Source organism: Primulina tabacum, unplaced genomic scaffold (genome assembly GCF_025594145.1).
Source record: "Primulina tabacum isolate GXHZ01 unplaced genomic scaffold, ASM2559414v2 Contig710, whole genome shotgun sequence".
In the NCBI taxonomy this organism is placed as follows: Eukaryota; Viridiplantae; Streptophyta; class Magnoliopsida; order Lamiales; family Gesneriaceae; genus Primulina; species Primulina tabacum.
The window spans coordinates 44,292-61,734 of record NW_027459863.1 but is presented as its reverse complement, the minus strand read 5'-3'; the positions used below and the strand labels follow the sequence as shown (position 1 = coordinate 61,734).

At 34.0% G+C, this 17,443-nt stretch overlaps 1 protein-coding gene, 1 long non-coding RNA gene, 1 other non-coding gene and 1 pseudogene across 3 annotated transcripts; 2 read left to right on the top strand and 2 right to left on the bottom strand.

Moving 5' to 3' along the window:
• The first annotated feature begins 42 nt into the window (after positions 1–42).
• On the top strand, positions 43–4,355 carry LOC142534837 (type 2 DNA topoisomerase 6 subunit B-like; annotated as a pseudogene).
• A 1,729-nt stretch (positions 4,356–6,084) lies between these two features.
• On the bottom strand, positions 6,085–8,438 carry LOC142534842 (SCARECROW-LIKE protein 7-like). The gene has a single exon (XM_075641564.1). It carries the CDS (start codon positions 8,274–8,276, stop codon positions 6,492–6,494), a length of 1,785 nt encoding a protein of 594 aa, XP_075497679.1. The 5' UTR covers positions 8,277–8,438; the 3' UTR covers positions 6,085–6,491.
• A 6,674-nt stretch (positions 8,439–15,112) lies between these two features.
• Positions 15,113–17,228, bottom strand: LOC142534843 (uncharacterized). Its single transcript, XR_012817215.1, has 2 exons — positions 16,867–17,228; positions 15,113–15,909 (listed from the first exon to the last, which is right to left on the bottom strand). It is a non-coding gene; the product is annotated as an uncharacterized LOC142534843 (long non-coding RNA).
• Positions 17,229–17,271: 43 nt separating this feature from the next.
• TRNAE-UUC (transfer RNA glutamic acid (anticodon UUC)) lies at positions 17,272–17,343 on the top strand. The gene has a single exon. It is a non-coding gene; the product is annotated as a tRNA-Glu (tRNA).
• The last annotated feature ends 100 nt before the right edge of the window (positions 17,344–17,443 follow it).

Here is a 17,443-nt window from a genome sequence, read left to right as displayed (position 1 = left end):
TCATGAACTGAAAGTTCGAAATGATCCCATTTTGACTGGGAAATGGGGTAAGTGAATCAGTTATTCCATTCTATCCTGATCATTTTGGTAAGAACCATCTTTTGTCGTGAGGATGTGCTGTTCTAATTGAACTTGCAGTTATACTTATATGGTTAAGTCTGCATAGTTTTCCCATGAATCAAGTTTCTTGTTATTTATTTCACTTCACGACGTAACTCTGGTCATATAATGTTGCTGTTTTCTGATTTCCTATCCCCTCTATCATTGTAATTTTTTCCCCATAAACCCAACCAGGAAAATTAATAGCTGTCATCGAATGCTTCTGTAAAATGCTGTAATGATTACTTTTAACATTCATATTTTTAATCATCCAAATTGTACCTTGTCAAATATATGATCTGACATATTTAAAATATTTTGTACTCTTTATGCCGCAATTCTCTAATTCATGTTATATCAATTCATTCCCTTACTATTTGTATGTTTATTGCAGATGGAGTTCTTAGCATTGCTACTACAGGTAAGGTCTCTCTCGAAGTAAATTGTCTTTGCTCAATTGTTGGGTGTGTGTAATAATTAAGCTTCGATTGTGGATGCCATCTGGACCAGGAACAAAATAAAGAATGTGAGGCTATTGTTAAAAGTCTCAGAACTAACTATTGAACCTATTACTTAACCAGTGGAACCTAAATCTAAATTCTTTCTCTAGTTCGTTTTGACCCAAACTAATCTGATCGAAAGGCACAAACTTGAGAAGTGGTATGCTTAAGAGTCATAAAGATTTTCCAGAAAATAAATGTGATGCCTGGCTGCTATTTCATCGTTAGATCCACTTGACCAGGCATCACTGATACTGAGATTCATCACATGAAACTCGCTTGAAAGAAAATACTTCGTCAAGAAGGCTTGTGAGATTACATCAGCGGCAAAGAATGGCCCAAAATTCAGGCAATGTGTTTCCTCTTTTCTGTCATAAATGTGGAAACTTCTCTATAGAAAATATTCTGGATCTGTTCTGTTATTCTTTTGCAGTGGAACTGAAGTATCATTGTCAATATCTGAAAAAATGATGTTCTACTGGCAATGATGACAATCTTCATTAGGAAGGTTGATTTCTGATGACTGATCATTTTCTAGATTTAAATGAGTGTTGGGATGATTAATTAACTACACTGCTGATGCCCAATTCATTGCTCACAATCTTTGCAGACTTGTTCTGAGATCTCCAGTGAGTTCTGATTGCCTCTGTTGATGTGCAATTTTTTCCGCAGCATATATGTGTTTGTTCCTTTGGTTTTACCTTTCCTTACCTTAGAAGGACCTCTACATTCAAGAGTTTACCAGAGAGACCAAACTCCATTCAAGAGGTAACAATTGATATGACATGTACTTGATCATTAGTTAATATGTTGGATCAAAATCATCAAATTGATTCCCCCATCTTCTGATTGATTCCCCAGCCCCTTTCAACGCACAAATGAAAGTGCATCTTTTTTCCTTGGGTGATGGTAATGATCCTCTAAATCTACGAAGTGTTTGTCTAGACTGTAGTGCCTTTCGAAATTTTAAAATTATGTGTGTTCAGCAATTAATATAATCTCGTGATCTTTTGAAAAATGCACTTTGTGATTTTAGTACATTGAGTTATAATTTCTGGAATAACTCTGATGTAAGGTTATCTCACTTGTTGCTCATCTGCGCTGATATCTCCAGAAGATTGCAATTGAAGTCTCTGTTGATTCTGGGGATATCACAGGATCACAACATAAAAGAATTGTACTGGAAAATGCATGCAGTGTCTTGCCTGTGGATGCAGCAAATATTGACTTTCTGAAGTTGGGATTTGAAGACTATGTCTCTAAGCATGGAAAGAGACTGGTTGAAGCGTGCCAGTCTTGCTCCTCAACTGGGTGTGTCATAGAATTTCAGTTTTCTTTATATGAATAGATTTATAACTACCGAATCTTTTAACAGTAATCACATGGATGAACATCTGTAGATACTGTCGAATTTTTAGTATGCTCTCACAGTATCGAAAACATAGACCAGCCCTGCCGGTAAGGCCAGACAAATCTTGAACAATGGCATGGCACAGAAGCTATGGTGTCAGAATGGATTATTAACCTTGATTCATTATGTTTTCACGCAGAATAAAAAAATCATCATTGAGAAGGCTCTCACTTAGTCTTTCAGCATCACCTTCTGCGGACTGTGATAGTTATAATAATCATAACTCTGGCTTGACTGTGTCATAATTCTATTTTTTATTTTGATAATGTTCACAGAAAGATTCTCAAAGTTGGCACTGGGGTCGCGTGCAGCTCTGGAAACCAACAAGGTGGTGGACAGGTGATGGACGCTGTTATCATCATCAGTGAAACAACAGTGCCAGCTCAAACTTCCTGCTGCTGTTTGTATGGCAGAAAAACAGAGGTTTGTTCTGGGTTATATATTCTTTATATTATGAAGCAAAACTTATTGGTGGTAATTCTCGTTCAAATATCTCCCATGGAATTTTGTACCGTTTGGATCTGATAGCGTATTCTATTGAAGAAATAGTTTCTGCAAGAGCACATGCTCAGCGTGTTGCCAAAGCCTCCCATAGTATAGCATAATCATTCGCTGACCTAGTATTGAAGTCTATGATGATGTCCTAAACTTCTTATGCTACGTAAAGGTTTAACATATTTTTCATACTGTTTCTTCTGATGGATTTACAGAGATTAAAAAAGAATAAACAAGGACCTGGTGAATGCGATTATATTTTTAAATACAATATCAACAAATGATCTCAAACTGATATTATTTGAACTAACTTATACCACCAGGTCCCTCTGAACCCATTATATTACGTGGAAAAAAAAAAGCACAAAAATGGTCAAAAGAAAACTGTAGACGATTCTTGCTTTTTGCCCTTTCAGCCTTTGTCATCCTGAAACATGGGGTTCTTCCTTCTTAGCGCTGATAAAGAAAAGATTTCCTATATGCAAAATTTTTTCCTATGGGATTATATTTAAAGAATCTGCATTTCTGCATCTAGGTCTTGTATAACAGAGATTTCTCACCCAGTTCAATGCCGCAATCATCTCTTGACGCACTGACAAGCTTGAATGGAAAAAGTATGGATTGACTCTAAGAAGTCTTGCAGATCAAGATGGTCTTGTCTTACTAGAGTGGGAGAACCTGCCACCATGTGTCCACATCGACATTGTTCTCCATAGATACAATAGACAATATCCTTGAGTGCTGTTACAAAATTACTATAATATCCATCATATTCCTCTGAACTTTTGTGTGCCCTACTACTTGGTGTTACGTTTTCTTCCTTGTTTTCTTAACTTGCGGCAAGAACAAAGATGTCTAGCTCAGAAAATAGTCGAGTTGATCGAACTCTAACTAGAAAATCTGTCAAGCTTGCGCTGAAGGAAATGAAGGAAAGAATATGGGGGTCTTGCTCAGTGAGCGTGCACTTAAGGTTAGAATTTGTAGTCTCTCACCTCTGTTAATAAACACCTTAATATCAAGATAGAAAGTTTATGTACAGTAAGAAGATATTTCCCTTCTTTTTCCCTATTTCCTTTTATGGTGTTCTTTATATTTTAGGTACTAACAACAGAATTCAACTTAGAAACCATCACGATATAAATGGGAAAGCATCCGAAATTGGGAATCACTCCAAAATTTCTTGCTATTCTGTAGTCTCAATAAATGTACAGTATACCTAATTTAGCTTGACATAGGTCAGCATTATCGATACGAAACTTACAGTTACAGTTGCCTAAGAACCAGCATTTTTCTTATGCTATGATAAGGTATCCAAGCAGAAATTCCAACTCAAGTGGAATAGTTTCTTGAACTTACGTACCACTTCACATTTTCTTACTGATCAAGCGTGGATGTAGAAGTACTTGTGGTTTACATTGATGAAGATTTGTGAAGTATGAGTGCATCATACAGCTAATTTTTTCCCACTAGTTTTCGTTTAGAAGGTTTGAAATTCATTCTTTGCAGATCTCCAACTATGCACCTGATCTTGCCAAGACAATTACTGGTCTAATATTGTCCTCAAACGACTTAAACTTCCAAGGACAATGCCTTCTCTTCTTGGTTTGCAGTTCCAAGAAAGTAATAGGGAGACTGTTGAGAAGTGCATCAAGGATAAATTAATCTCTGTTATATCGAAACATGATAGCAAATCTTGGGAATCCAGAGAAGCTTCGTCTCTTTTTGTAGATGACTATTCTCAACAGAAGCGAATTGGCGCAGACGAGGAACGTGAAGAAGGTGATGAAGTATTTCCTATCCTGATTTCTAAAGAGAGATGGATTTCTGCAATAAAAACATATTTACTTTGAAATTATCTTTCTATGTCTTGAACTAGAGGTGCAATTCACCTGCTTTTAAGCTGTGGGTTTCTTACAATATAGGGGCAGACCTAATTTTGATAACTGCATTGATATTATTGGGAAAAGGATATGTCAAATTGAGTGTGCCGGAATCAAATAGCACACTTAAGATGGTGCATAGATCGAATGATTTGAAACGAGTGGATTTCAGATTTCTCAGTCGAATCGATAGTTTATGTTTGAGTAAAAAATTAGAGCATATATTTCAAGTTCCTCCTTTTTTTGATGTCTTTCCTATAAATTTTGAAAGATTTTAAAATTACAACCAACGATATAAATCATACAAGCTTATATTCTTTAAATTAAATCATTTCATCCTAGATTAAAACATCAATTAAAACACTTGAAGGGCGTCTATCGAGTAAATGGGCTACCTCACTGTGGAATTCGGGCTCAGCTACACGAATATCAAGCTCATCACATAGAGTCCATCACCTACCTTTACATTCTCTGTTTCGACACTGGCCACAGTGGCTTTTCGTTATATTGTCTATTATATAAATTTTTAAAGTTTAAAATATATTATTTATTATACTATGTTAATATTTTACATAATGTAATAATATTTTGGTCCGACCGTCTAAATAAACCGATATAATTGAGTGGACATTTCAACCGACAAAATTGAGTGGACATTTTTTTTTAAGATAACTGTTTCCACCTAGGTTTTTACATAACATATTTGGCAAAAATTTGTGTGAGACGGTTTCATGGGTCGTATTTTATTAGACAGATATCTTATTTGGGTTATCCATTAAAAAATATTACTTTTATGCTAAAAGTATTACTTTTTATTGTGAATATCGGTAGAGTTGACATGTCTCACAGATAAAAACTCGTGAGATCGTGTCACAAGAAACCTACTCTACATATTTTGATTAAAAAGGTTTACCTTATATTTTCTAAATAATTTTCCTAGCAAGATAACTTTTATAAGTGTGCTATTAAGTATTGAGGACTTGGAACTGGAAGACTGATTTCGAAGTGTCAATTTATACACACACAACAGCGTGTACATGTTTTTCAGTCAACAGGAGAATTGTACAGTCCTTGTTGCTTCCTCAATCTAAGACAATAATAAGTGCTTTTTCACCTCAACCAGTAATCTACACGCTATCCAAATGCCTCTACTCTAGCAACCAACAATAAATACAAAAGCCAATTATCATAAGATTTATGTATTACTTAATGGGCGTGGATAAAATGGCAACTCAAAGGAACCACCACCGTGTAACCCTTGGATCTTTTCTGGACTCTTTTCCCGGCCTCTAACTTCGATGAACCCAAACCTTCCAGCAAAGGTCGCGCCTGTTTATGATTCCCTAACGCCGATTAAACTCTTCGGCAAGCTATACTCGATTGATGGTCGGCTCCATACTGGATACAACTATCAGAAAAGTTCGGAAAAGTGGTCTATAAGCCCTTTTTCCCTCCATTCTGAAATTATACACACATATCATGTGGTGCGAGTTTCACTAGACAAGCAAGTGACTTGAAAGAAATGCCCATGTCAAGAAAATAGACTACACAAACATAACACGGAAATGCCATTATGCTTTCCACACATTGGTTTTCTTCTTCGAATATGGAATTAGATTCTTCAATTGGTTGGCCATAACACGGGACGTAACTCATGCAATTTTTCCAGTTCTTCAAATATTAAAAAGCAGGAGACCGATTAGTGCGAAACACCAATAATTCAGATTCATATACACAGTTACAGTTGGTCTTCAACTAGTCATGTTACAGAACAAACAATTACGCCATGAGTTAAAACTGTAAAATAGAGGATAAAACAACCCTCAAACACTAATCATTTCGGTAAATTAACCATACATTCGTACTGAAACCAGTGGAAAAATGAGTTGGCCACCAAAAGCTTCAAACTATTACTCTGTCCCTATTAGTAAGATGCATTTCATCTATACTCTTGCAACTGATGCATCGCTAGGATAAACACACAAACACAGTACAGTTCATCCAAACTGACATCATTAACAATCTCTCTTTACTGATTCCACGCCAAGGAAGCAAAAAAATTAACCAAGGGGGTGAAAAACACCGATAAAATTCAGCCTGATTCAATTAACACCAGGAAGAAACAGTGAGTAGTGGAACATCATTCCAAGCTAAAGTAAGAAACCCCGGTGGAGAAGATTCAATAATCTTGTAAAATGAGCTGTAACTGTAATTCCAAAGAAGTATTTTAGCCTGGCTTAATGCATAGTGGCTGAAGACTAATGGCTGAAAACCGGCACCCTCCATCAAAATCCTCCATCTTTCTTTATCTTCCATGCGCTCTCTTCTTTGTTCTTCCGGCCCAGCTACTCCAACTATTCTGTGGCCAAGCACCAATCTTTCAACCTGGATGCGCTCGGGTGAGTCTCGAGCCATATTCTGGTCTAGGGATTGAAACACAGCGGTGTAGTACTTGAGGGCGTTCTTGAAACGAGGCAAGAACCCGACCCGATTCAAGCTCACTTCATACTCACCTAAAGTTACAACCTTGGGATTCAATGACTTTGCAAGCTTTAGGGCTGTCTCTACGCCCTCATCACTATCGTCAAGTAAATTATACAATTGAAGCATGAAGTTCACAGCAGTCACCTCATCCGGCTCAACCCGGAAACTCGAGTCCTTCAGCTCCCGAACCGGTGTCAAAACGGGTTCAAACTCAAAATTCAAATCCAAACGCTTGGCGAAGTCTCGCAATCGCTTCCCGGTAGCCAAAAGTGAAGCCGCCTGAGTATGCCCAAGAGCAACGGCCGGTATTCCCGAAAGTCGGATCCTTTCAGGCTTCCCAGCCGGTCTTGTGGCCAAAGCCTGCAGAAAGGCAGCCCATTGAACTCCCTGAACAATCCCGAAATCCACTACATGGATTTTCTTGGCTTTCTCAGTGGCTTCTAAAATTGCTTGGTTTGCAGTGAAATGGGCGAATTTAGAGTTAGGGCAGGCATCATTAAGGGCTTTGTACGACGAAGTGAACTCTTCACAGGTAGTATCACTAACTGTGGCAGCTTTTACACGTCGAGGCGAAATTCTACTATAAAGGGCCCCGGAGAAATAGTACGATACTCGCTCGAGAGGATCTCCGTGCTGGAAAACCGAATCCCTGAGTCGTACAAGTGATTTCATCGCCTTTTCTGGGTCTGAATCAGAGAGACGAGCGCAGTCTAATAAAGCTTTAAGATATGGCTTCCCTTTGAGGAAGATTTCAGGGGAACTAGTGGAAGCAACAGTGTTACAATCACCAGCCACTACGACGTCTTCTTCAGGGATTACTGGTTTCTTTTCTTTCACGGCGGAAGAATGCGGGACCAAGGCAGAGGTGGGTCCGGAGAAGGTAACTCGGCCAGGATCGGGCGGCGGAGATGAGTTAGAGCCGAGTCGTCTCGGGAACGTATCAGGATCATATATGTGAGCGGTAAAGTCAGAAACGGGCCGCCACGTGTCGCAATCCGTCCGAAGATTAGAGCTCTCCGTCGAATCCCCGACGCCAATCAAGCTCTCCATCCACTCTTCCGATTCAAAATCGCCCCCCGGACCGTCACACAAATCCGAAAACCTGAACCCTGTTGTGGAGTGGTGTTCCAAGCTGGGAAACTGAAACCCAGATTCGGTCGTCTCCGGCTCTCCACCCGAGACACCAAACGGGTCAAGAAACCCATAGCTGAGAGATGCTGAAGCCTGAGCCTGGTGTTGAACTGCGACGGCGGAACTGGTCCCTGGCCATGGGCTGAGGCAGAAAGGGTTGAGGAACTGCTGCTGTTGCTGCTGTTCCACTTGCTGCTGCTCCTGCTGTTGCTTCTGCTGAATCACTTGCTGCGCAATCGCCATCAGATTCCCGCTGTCCGTACACATGTATGCCATAGTAAAGCCCTTCTTCACCGAAATATTGGAGCAGCCGCAGATTACTAGAAGAAAAGTGCAAGAAAATTTAGGAGACGAGTATGAAAATACAATGAAATTTGAAGGGATGGAGAGGGAGGGAGGAGTGCTGAAGGGAAGTAGAAGGGGGACTGTGAACAAATAATCTAAGGAATTCCTCACTCTCGTAAGCCTTAAATTATATTATTTAGGAATTCTCGTAAGCATTAAATTAAATTATATTATATTATATTATTAAAATATCTCACATTTAAATATTTAAAATTAAAAATCAGATCAATGTCAAATTTAAATTGGAAAGCACTTCCCCATTGACCATGTTAGACTTCCCTATAAGATAAAAAAGAAAAAGAGTGATATATATTAATTTTAGTCTTTATACAATTTAATTAACTATTATATCGTGTTTGATGTATAGTATGATATTTGGTTGAATAGTTCAATTTTATCTTATCAATTCATCAATTAGTTTGTTTACTTGGATATGATTATATAGATAAAAGAAAATTTATATTTGTATTTATATAATTAACATATTTTTATTTTTGGTCATATTAAAGTGAATTTGAATTTTTAGTTATGTAATTTGTATTTTTTTATTTAATCATGTTAACAGTAAATATGTATTTTTAGTCATGTAAATTATATGTTTGTTTTTCGTTTTTGGTTTTTTTTATTAGAGTGCGTCATGTCTACAAATTGTTCATGAAGCCAACTTGGATGCTGACATGAATTTTTGGAAGTAAACTTGCATAAACGTCGTGATTTTTCAGAATATCATTTGAAATAAAACACGACTGATTTCGATAAAAAAAATGAAAAACATATAAATTACAAGACTAAAAATGCAAATTCATCATTAACATGACAAAAAATGAAAGAAAACGTGCAAGTTATAAGACGAAAAATTAAAATTCATCGTTAACATCACAAAAAATATAATAAAATGTAAGTTACATGACTAAAATAACAAAATTATTTTTAATAGGGCTAAATATAAAAAAAAATTACATGATAAAAAATGTAATTATCCATATATATTAATAATGTTGTGATGGTAAAAAGATTTGGTAGGATGTGAAATTGTATTGAATAAATAATATTTTGAGTAGGATATGAAATTGTATTGAATAAATAATATGTTTGGTTATCATAATTAAATTTGAGATTAGATGACATATCACAATTTTTTTCCCAATTAAAATAAATGAAAGAAAGGTATACATGATAATATTTTAAATTTAATTCAATGATTTGATTAAATCAATATAAATAATCAATACACAAAATTACAATCAAACATGAGATTTGATTAGATTATCAATTATATCAAGCCAACCAAACACAAGATAAGAAAATAAATTTTATTGATTCTCTTACAACATTTTTTCAAACGAATTTATCGTATATAATTTGTATGTACATTATAATTGGCTAACATCGTTTATTACAAGTTTTAATTCAAAAATTTATTCAATTCACAACGAAAGACAACGACGACATGTTTCTATCATCATAAAAAAATTATAATTTATTTCTTTTTTAATATATTAAATTTATTCATAAAATATGATAGGTTGTACAAATAACATCACCCATAATATGATGTGACAGTACATTCGGAGTTACTTTATAATATATATGTTAATTCAAGTTCATGCTACTCAATAATTCAATCTTATAAAATAGATAATTTTGACAACATGATATGTTTTGTTTGATTTTTTACTCAATCTCATAGTGGAAACAATTTTTTTTTAGGTAATTACATATTTTCAAAGAGTATTACTCTTATTATACGGTTTCAAATATCTTTATTAATGAGATGAGTCAACATTACTCATATTTGTAATAAAATTTATTATTTTTAATGAATGACCAAAATTGAATACAAAATTGACGCATGACACAATTGTGTATTTTAAAATAATATTTTCAAATTCAAAAGAAAATGGCAAACTTTAGTTGAGATTTAGAGCCACTTATTCCATTAATTTTTATCACTAAAGATGTTCAAAATCATATACAAAAGTCCTAAATTTACAACCATATTTCATATCAGAGAACCGATTTAACAAATTTCTCTCTCAACTCACATTTTTTCGAACTACTTTCTCGTACATGATTCGCTATATATTTTTATTGGATTATAGTTTACAAGTTATTGTATTAGTCATCGATTTAATATAATATAAGATGAAAAATTTAAAATATAAATATATATTTATGTATATATCGTACATCTTACAATTTGGATGTGTGGTCACCGATAGATTTCTTAGCACCGTCAAAGACGACTGACGATGACGTGGCTCTCATTCAGTGTTCGTCCCAGAGGGAACGATCTTCTCTCCCGGCCCGAACGGGGGACACAGTGCTTCAGTGCAGTAACTGCGTCGCGGGGCCCACCGCTGCGTCAACCGTACGTGTAATGACGTCATCAGTGTGATTTTATCTTTTTGATTGAAAATTTATCGAGGTTTGAAAATTTTTGATCTTGGCCGTTGGTCGGGATCTAACGGTGAGATCTGCCTGCTTCGTTTTCCGTTGGAAGGGGAAGCGTGCCAGAGGAATAGTAGATCGACACGTAGACAAAGTGGAGCTCAGTGGGCCCCGATGGGTCGGGTCAAAAATGTCACAGAAATGAGGTGAAAAGCGTTAATTGGGAAAAAGGTAACCTGACCCGATACCTATTTCACACTCTGTGCCCTGTACGCAATTTATCCTATTAATTATAATATGGTTGGTTTTATCATGTTTAGATTTTAGTATAAGCTACTCGATACATAAAAAAAATTAGAAACTATATTTTAAAAAATGTAATTTATATGGTATTTCATATTTTTTTGTAGTTATACACGTAATCGAATGTGTAGTGAGTAAACGCGGAATGTGCATTAGCTTGTAAACTATGCACATCATGTAGATATTTTATGTCGAGTAAAAAATATTATTTTTTTAGGTATTTTAACTTCATTCCTTATTTACAATAACTATTGACTTCATTCGAGATTTATATTCAATCACTGATGGAAATGAACAAGTTAATAATAATAATATAAGAGTATGTCTCTTGTGAGACGACCTCACTAATCTTTATTTGTGAGACGGGTCAACCCTATCGACATTTACAATAAAAAGTAATACTCTTAGCATAAAAAGTAATATTTTTTCATGGATGACCCAAATAAGATATCCGTCTCACAAAATACGACCCGTGAGACCATCTCACAAAATTTTTTGCCATAATATAAAAAGTTAGAAAGAAAAAGATTTTTTACAAGTGGTTTATCATATATTTATTGTAATTATTGCAGAATAATTAAACAATATTCTTATTCACACATTTAAATTACCAATATTACTTATTTTAAATAATATAGAATTTTATGTGTGTGTGTATATAGGCTGTTTATATAAACAAAATGTAAGCAATATCAATTGTCAAACAAAAAGTAAATGAGTCAAATTGAAGCGAAGTTTGTAGAAGATGACTTGTTAAAAGGAGGAAGGTGGTTGGGCCCAGTTTACCTAGATTAAGGGCCATTTTATTTTGGCTGGTTTGGGCTTAGTGGGCCACATCGAGCCTCTATGGCCCACATTAAGAAGATTGAAAGGATAAAGGCCAAACTTTAGGGCCCGCTGTTAAAAATATACGTAATAAAGCAAAAAAGAAATAAAAGCAATCTGAAAACAATTTTGGCATAAGCCCAAAGCGGCGGTAAAGTCTTTTTACACCTAAATAAATTAACATGGTTTTTTACTCATTTGAGAAAAATCATATAAATAAATAATAATCAATAATTTTCACTTCCATTATGAGGAAACATATAAAAACCTTATTTGTCAAAATAATAATAAATCGTGTACGACGACATAACATCGAGATTATTCTATGGTCGTTCGATATCGATATTTTTTGTAATTAAAACGGATTTTGTTAGGATTATTTGTGCAATTTTTGTTGTATTACTTTAATTAAATCGTACTCGCACCATTAAAGCCTAACTTTCCTCTTTCTTTTCATTGAAAAAATAAAATAATCAGAGGTGTATGTATATATATATGATAATTAAAAGATTTTTGTATGGAAAAAATAAATATGAAATTTGTAATAAATGATATGTTGAGTGTAATAATTATAAATGTGATGTAAAATAATCGAAAAGTGGTATTTGAATGGCTATATATGTTAAAAAAATTTAGCTGTACTGTTATTATCGATTATAACTTTTGGTATAATAACAAATATTTAATACTAGAAAACAATAAAGCAAACGTCTTTCCTTTGAGGGTTATCTTTGGAAAATGAAGATTGATCTTATCTGATCGAATTAAAAAATATATATTAATATTGTCTTCTTTTATTAAAATTCTAGTAACATCTTTTCAAATAAAGATGTACTGAAAATTATATATGTTTCTTTTATTTATATATTAATAAAAAGTAAGTCTCTTATGACACGATCTCACGAATCTTTATCTGTGAGACGGATCTGTGAGACGGGTCAATCCTACCAATATTCACAATAAAAAGTAATAATTTTTAATGGATGACCTAAATAAGATATATTTCTCACAAAATACGACATGTGAATCCGTCTCACATAAGTTTTTGTCATTAATAAATTAAGTTTTTAAAGGGTTTATATTTGTTTTTTTAAGCCGCAGTTTTTGGCCCCCATGCATTTCCTTTCACATAATTGTCACGCCAATTAGGTTTGTCTGAAAATGAAACCTTATCATCATCATTATTATTATGACGTTTTTAAATATTTTAAATAATATCTAATAGTTCAATATGACCTATAATTATTTGATAAGAAAATTAAATTTAATTAAAATCAACCCTTTAAATTATTCAATATGAAGATTTTATTACAGATACATGAACCAGCCTTTTAAATAATATTAGGAAAAATTAATTAAAAATACTATTGTACAAATGTTTATATCAGAAGAACCATAAGATAAAAATATGTTATCTTAGAAATCCATTCTCTGCTACATTTCACAACATAAAAATTATTTGTTCACTTAATAGCCAGTGTGAGACGGTCTCACGGGTCGTATTTTGTGAGACAGATATCTAATTTGAGTCATCCATGAAAAATATTATTTTTTGGCAAAAACTTGTGTGAGACGGTCTCACGGATCGTATTTTGTGAAACGAATATCTTATTTGGGTCATCCATAAATAAGTATTATTTTTTATGCTAAGCATATTACTTTTTATTGTGAATATCAGTTGGGTTGATCCATCTCACATATAAAGATTCGTGAGACCGTATCACAAGAGACCTTCTCTTATTTTTTATGCTAAGAGTGTTACTTTTTATTGTGAATATCGATAGGTTGACCCGTCTCACAGATAAAGATTCGTGAGACCGTCTCATAAAAGATCTACTCCAATTTTAATAGTTATATACATTGTTTAACTTGTGTGTGTCAATGAATTAAAAAATATTTATCTGGATATCATTTCCTTACCCGACAGAATCCCGAACATTCGGATTTCAACACTTGTCGGGTGCAATTTCAAGAGAAAAAAATTCTCAATTCTAATCGTGAAGTGGATTGGGTAGATGATTCAGGCCATCTCCAACCCATAAATCTATTTTAGTGCAGTTTCTGCACCAAATATAACATTCATCTCCAACTCATTTACTTCAAATCTTACACTATTTATTTTATCAATTATATATTTACGAGAGTTATAAATGTCAAAAATAAAATAAAAAACTAGAAATATTTTTATAAATTTTCGAATATAATTATAATTATTTTTGTGTGTTTTAATTTTTATTATGAATTATATTTTATATCAACACGAGTTAATTTTACTCATCAATTATATAATATTATTATTAAAAATATTTAATACATATTTAAATTAATTAAAAAACATTAAAAAAATTAAAAAAAATTAAAAACGAATTAGTTTTTATTAATAATTAACATAAATAAATAAATATTTTAAAAATCAATAATTATATTTTTTAAATTTTTAGGATTAAATATCTAATTATTAAAATAAATATTATACTATTATTTTATAATATTTACAATTTTAATATAAATATTTATAATAAATACACATTAAAAAAATTTAAAAAAATTTAAAAAAATGACCCACAGCGCTATTTTGGTGAAATAGCGCAGCCCCATTGGAGCATTGAAAGCTGTGCTAAAATAAAACACCATTTTAGCGCAGCGTTGGAGTTGCCCTCACGAGTCGGATCCCGTCACGGGGCCCACCCCTATAAAATATGAGTCGTCCAAATATGCAAATATCAAATTAAAGAAATACACATTGTCACTCAATTTTTACTTTCTCCGTCACATGTATTTAAGGTAATGTTCGTTTTCACATATACTGAGAAAATTATCGAATAAATAAATTTTATAAAATAATTCTCATTTTACTCTTATTAAATGAATGTTTTAATATTATAAAAATTTATTGGAAGTAGTTATTATATTTAATGATGGGGTAGATTGGTAAAAGAATAAAGAAAATAATTATGTATTAGAAACTCATGAAAAATGAAACGCAACTTTTATATCTGAGACGAAGAAAGTGCTTTTGTACCTTTTATAAGAGACCTCACTTTGAGACGTACACCACCACAATTTATCTTCGGTATCAAAACCATTCTATAGTCCCTATTTGTGAACACATTGAAACTTCAGTAAACCTGTATTTGTATTTTCAGTAGAGTAAAAAAAAACCAGGAAACTATGAAATTAAACAATATATCAACTCATCTCTTCGGTAAAAACTAAAAAATCAACTCATTGGATTGATCCAAAATAACTACTGAAAAAATTACGTGTATATATGTAATCACATAATCTGAATAGAAACTACATCAATATAAATTAAAAGTCGAACACCTACGAGAAACTAACTAGTTTTTTCAGGACATAAAATCGAACAGATCTGCTCTTCAGCCCGACTTTTAGCTAAACATTGGAATACAAAAATAGTTTTTCTCTCTGCAGAACCCAAAGGCTCTTCTTTACCATATCAGATGCTTGGTAACTTGGTATTTCCCTACGTTCATGTTGAGTTCATCTGGAGTAAAAAAGTGTCTTGTTCAGTCAATATTTACAATCAGGAGATGGTGAAGCAATGAACAACTCAATTGGGGGGTAGTTATTCCCACTACTGGAAAATGAGTACAAGAGGGTTTCTAATCACTTGAGCGACAGTGCAAGCTTGTTGTTGTGTTTTTCTCCAGCAACTCTAGATTGCTCTGGTATAAAATCAACGAGAAAAGGGTCGGAAAGAGCCCTACCAATATTAGAAGTCAGCAAATCAATAATAATGAGCTTGCAGAGTGGGCTTGAAACCTCTGTTTACAGCAGGTAAATAAGTGTCTATTGCCCAGTAATAGTTGAGAACATTCACATGGATAAAGGTAGCAACAATCTTCTATCCCTTTTTCTTGCAAGCGACTGCCGCAAAATTCTCAAACGTATAGGAATAAGGATGCCAAGGCACATGATAATGAAGGAAATCCAGTAACATTTCAACCAGAGGGTACTATACGAGGAAACTAGAAGTACAATAAAGAGCAAGGCCCAAAATATAGACACCGCAACATCAGTCCTGAGAAAGTGTAAAAACAACAGAGTGAAATAACTGAAGAAATATTTGATGGCATTATGAACTAAATAGAAACAAGGAAAGAAGGGAGTAAAACATAAAGGATAAAGATGGAAAAGAGCTAGTGTCTTTACACGGTTACAGAGCTTGTTATATTACTGAAACATTGTTCACCATGAACTGAAAGAAAGTCACACAGATCAAGCAAATCCACTATTTGAATAATTGAATCTATGCATTTGGTCTCTTAAACCCAACAGCAAGCATACACTAGATATTTCCTTTTCCACACATATACAACTGTTTAAGTTTAAAGCGATCAAAAATTAACCAGGAGGCCGAGTGCCGACCAGTATAGCAACTTGATTGCTGGAAGAAACAATTCAGATAGATAAACCAAAAGTAATGACAAATAGTTGCAACTTTTAATGCACCATTCACCATAGGCTGCATCGACAATTTCATTACATTATAAAGTCTTCAAATGATTCTTTGAGATATGGCTGAGCATTAGAATCTTTATGTATTTTCAAAAGTGAGACGGAGACCAAAATTTTACAATATTCAGACAAGTAGCCTGTTTACATTATGCATGAGAAATCGCATTGAGTTCTAGCTCCCAACCATTGTTTCTCTCAATAAAAGCAGTGATCCTAAATATAATTCAAAACCATGTGCACAGTCAAATCAAGATTCCCATTCTGAACAAAGAAAAACTTGCATCTTTTCGCATATAATCTTGAATGTCGCTTCAATTCAGGAATTTAACAAAATTCCAGTCATTTCGAATTTAATGTTAATGATACGGAAATACTACCAGTAAACCCCCATGGATAAAATTGCAATTGTATGAACGAATACAGAACATAAAAAATTCACAAATATAATCACCAATTTACCAAAATATAATATATGCAGGTTAATTATGAAACACAACAAAGAGCAAAAGCATGAAATTACCTGGTGGAGAGAATGGGTTTGGGAGAGAAGACAGTGAGAGCCGGCCACTTGTGCTGAGATCGGATCTGGTAATCTCTCAGTTGCTCCACCAGCTTCGACCGAGTTATCATCGAGTTGATCCACCTAACAAGATCCCAATCCTGCCCGATAACAGTGTCCAATCGAACTGAAATGGGATCACAGAAAACAGATTCCGCAGGTTAATAATCCTCAATCGACTTGTGATTTTTGCGGAAACGATGATTTCCAGATTGGAATTAGGTTTTTTCTTTGCCAATTAGGAGTGGGGTTTTGGGAAACCGCTCATTTCTGTTCGGCCTGCCAAAAAAATGGAACCTTAGAAGGGAAAGGTATGGAAGTGTTAATTAGTTTAATAAATAAGTTTTATTAAAATCAGGACGACAATCCATTGTCGTCCAGCGGTTAGGATATCTGGCTTTCACCCAGGAGACCCGGGTTCGATTCCCGGCAATGGAACCATTTTTGGATTAATTTATTTATTATGTGTTTAACCTCAACCAGTGTATCGACAGGCATACAAATTGAACCAGGAATGGCAAGATTTGGCGGCAGTGGC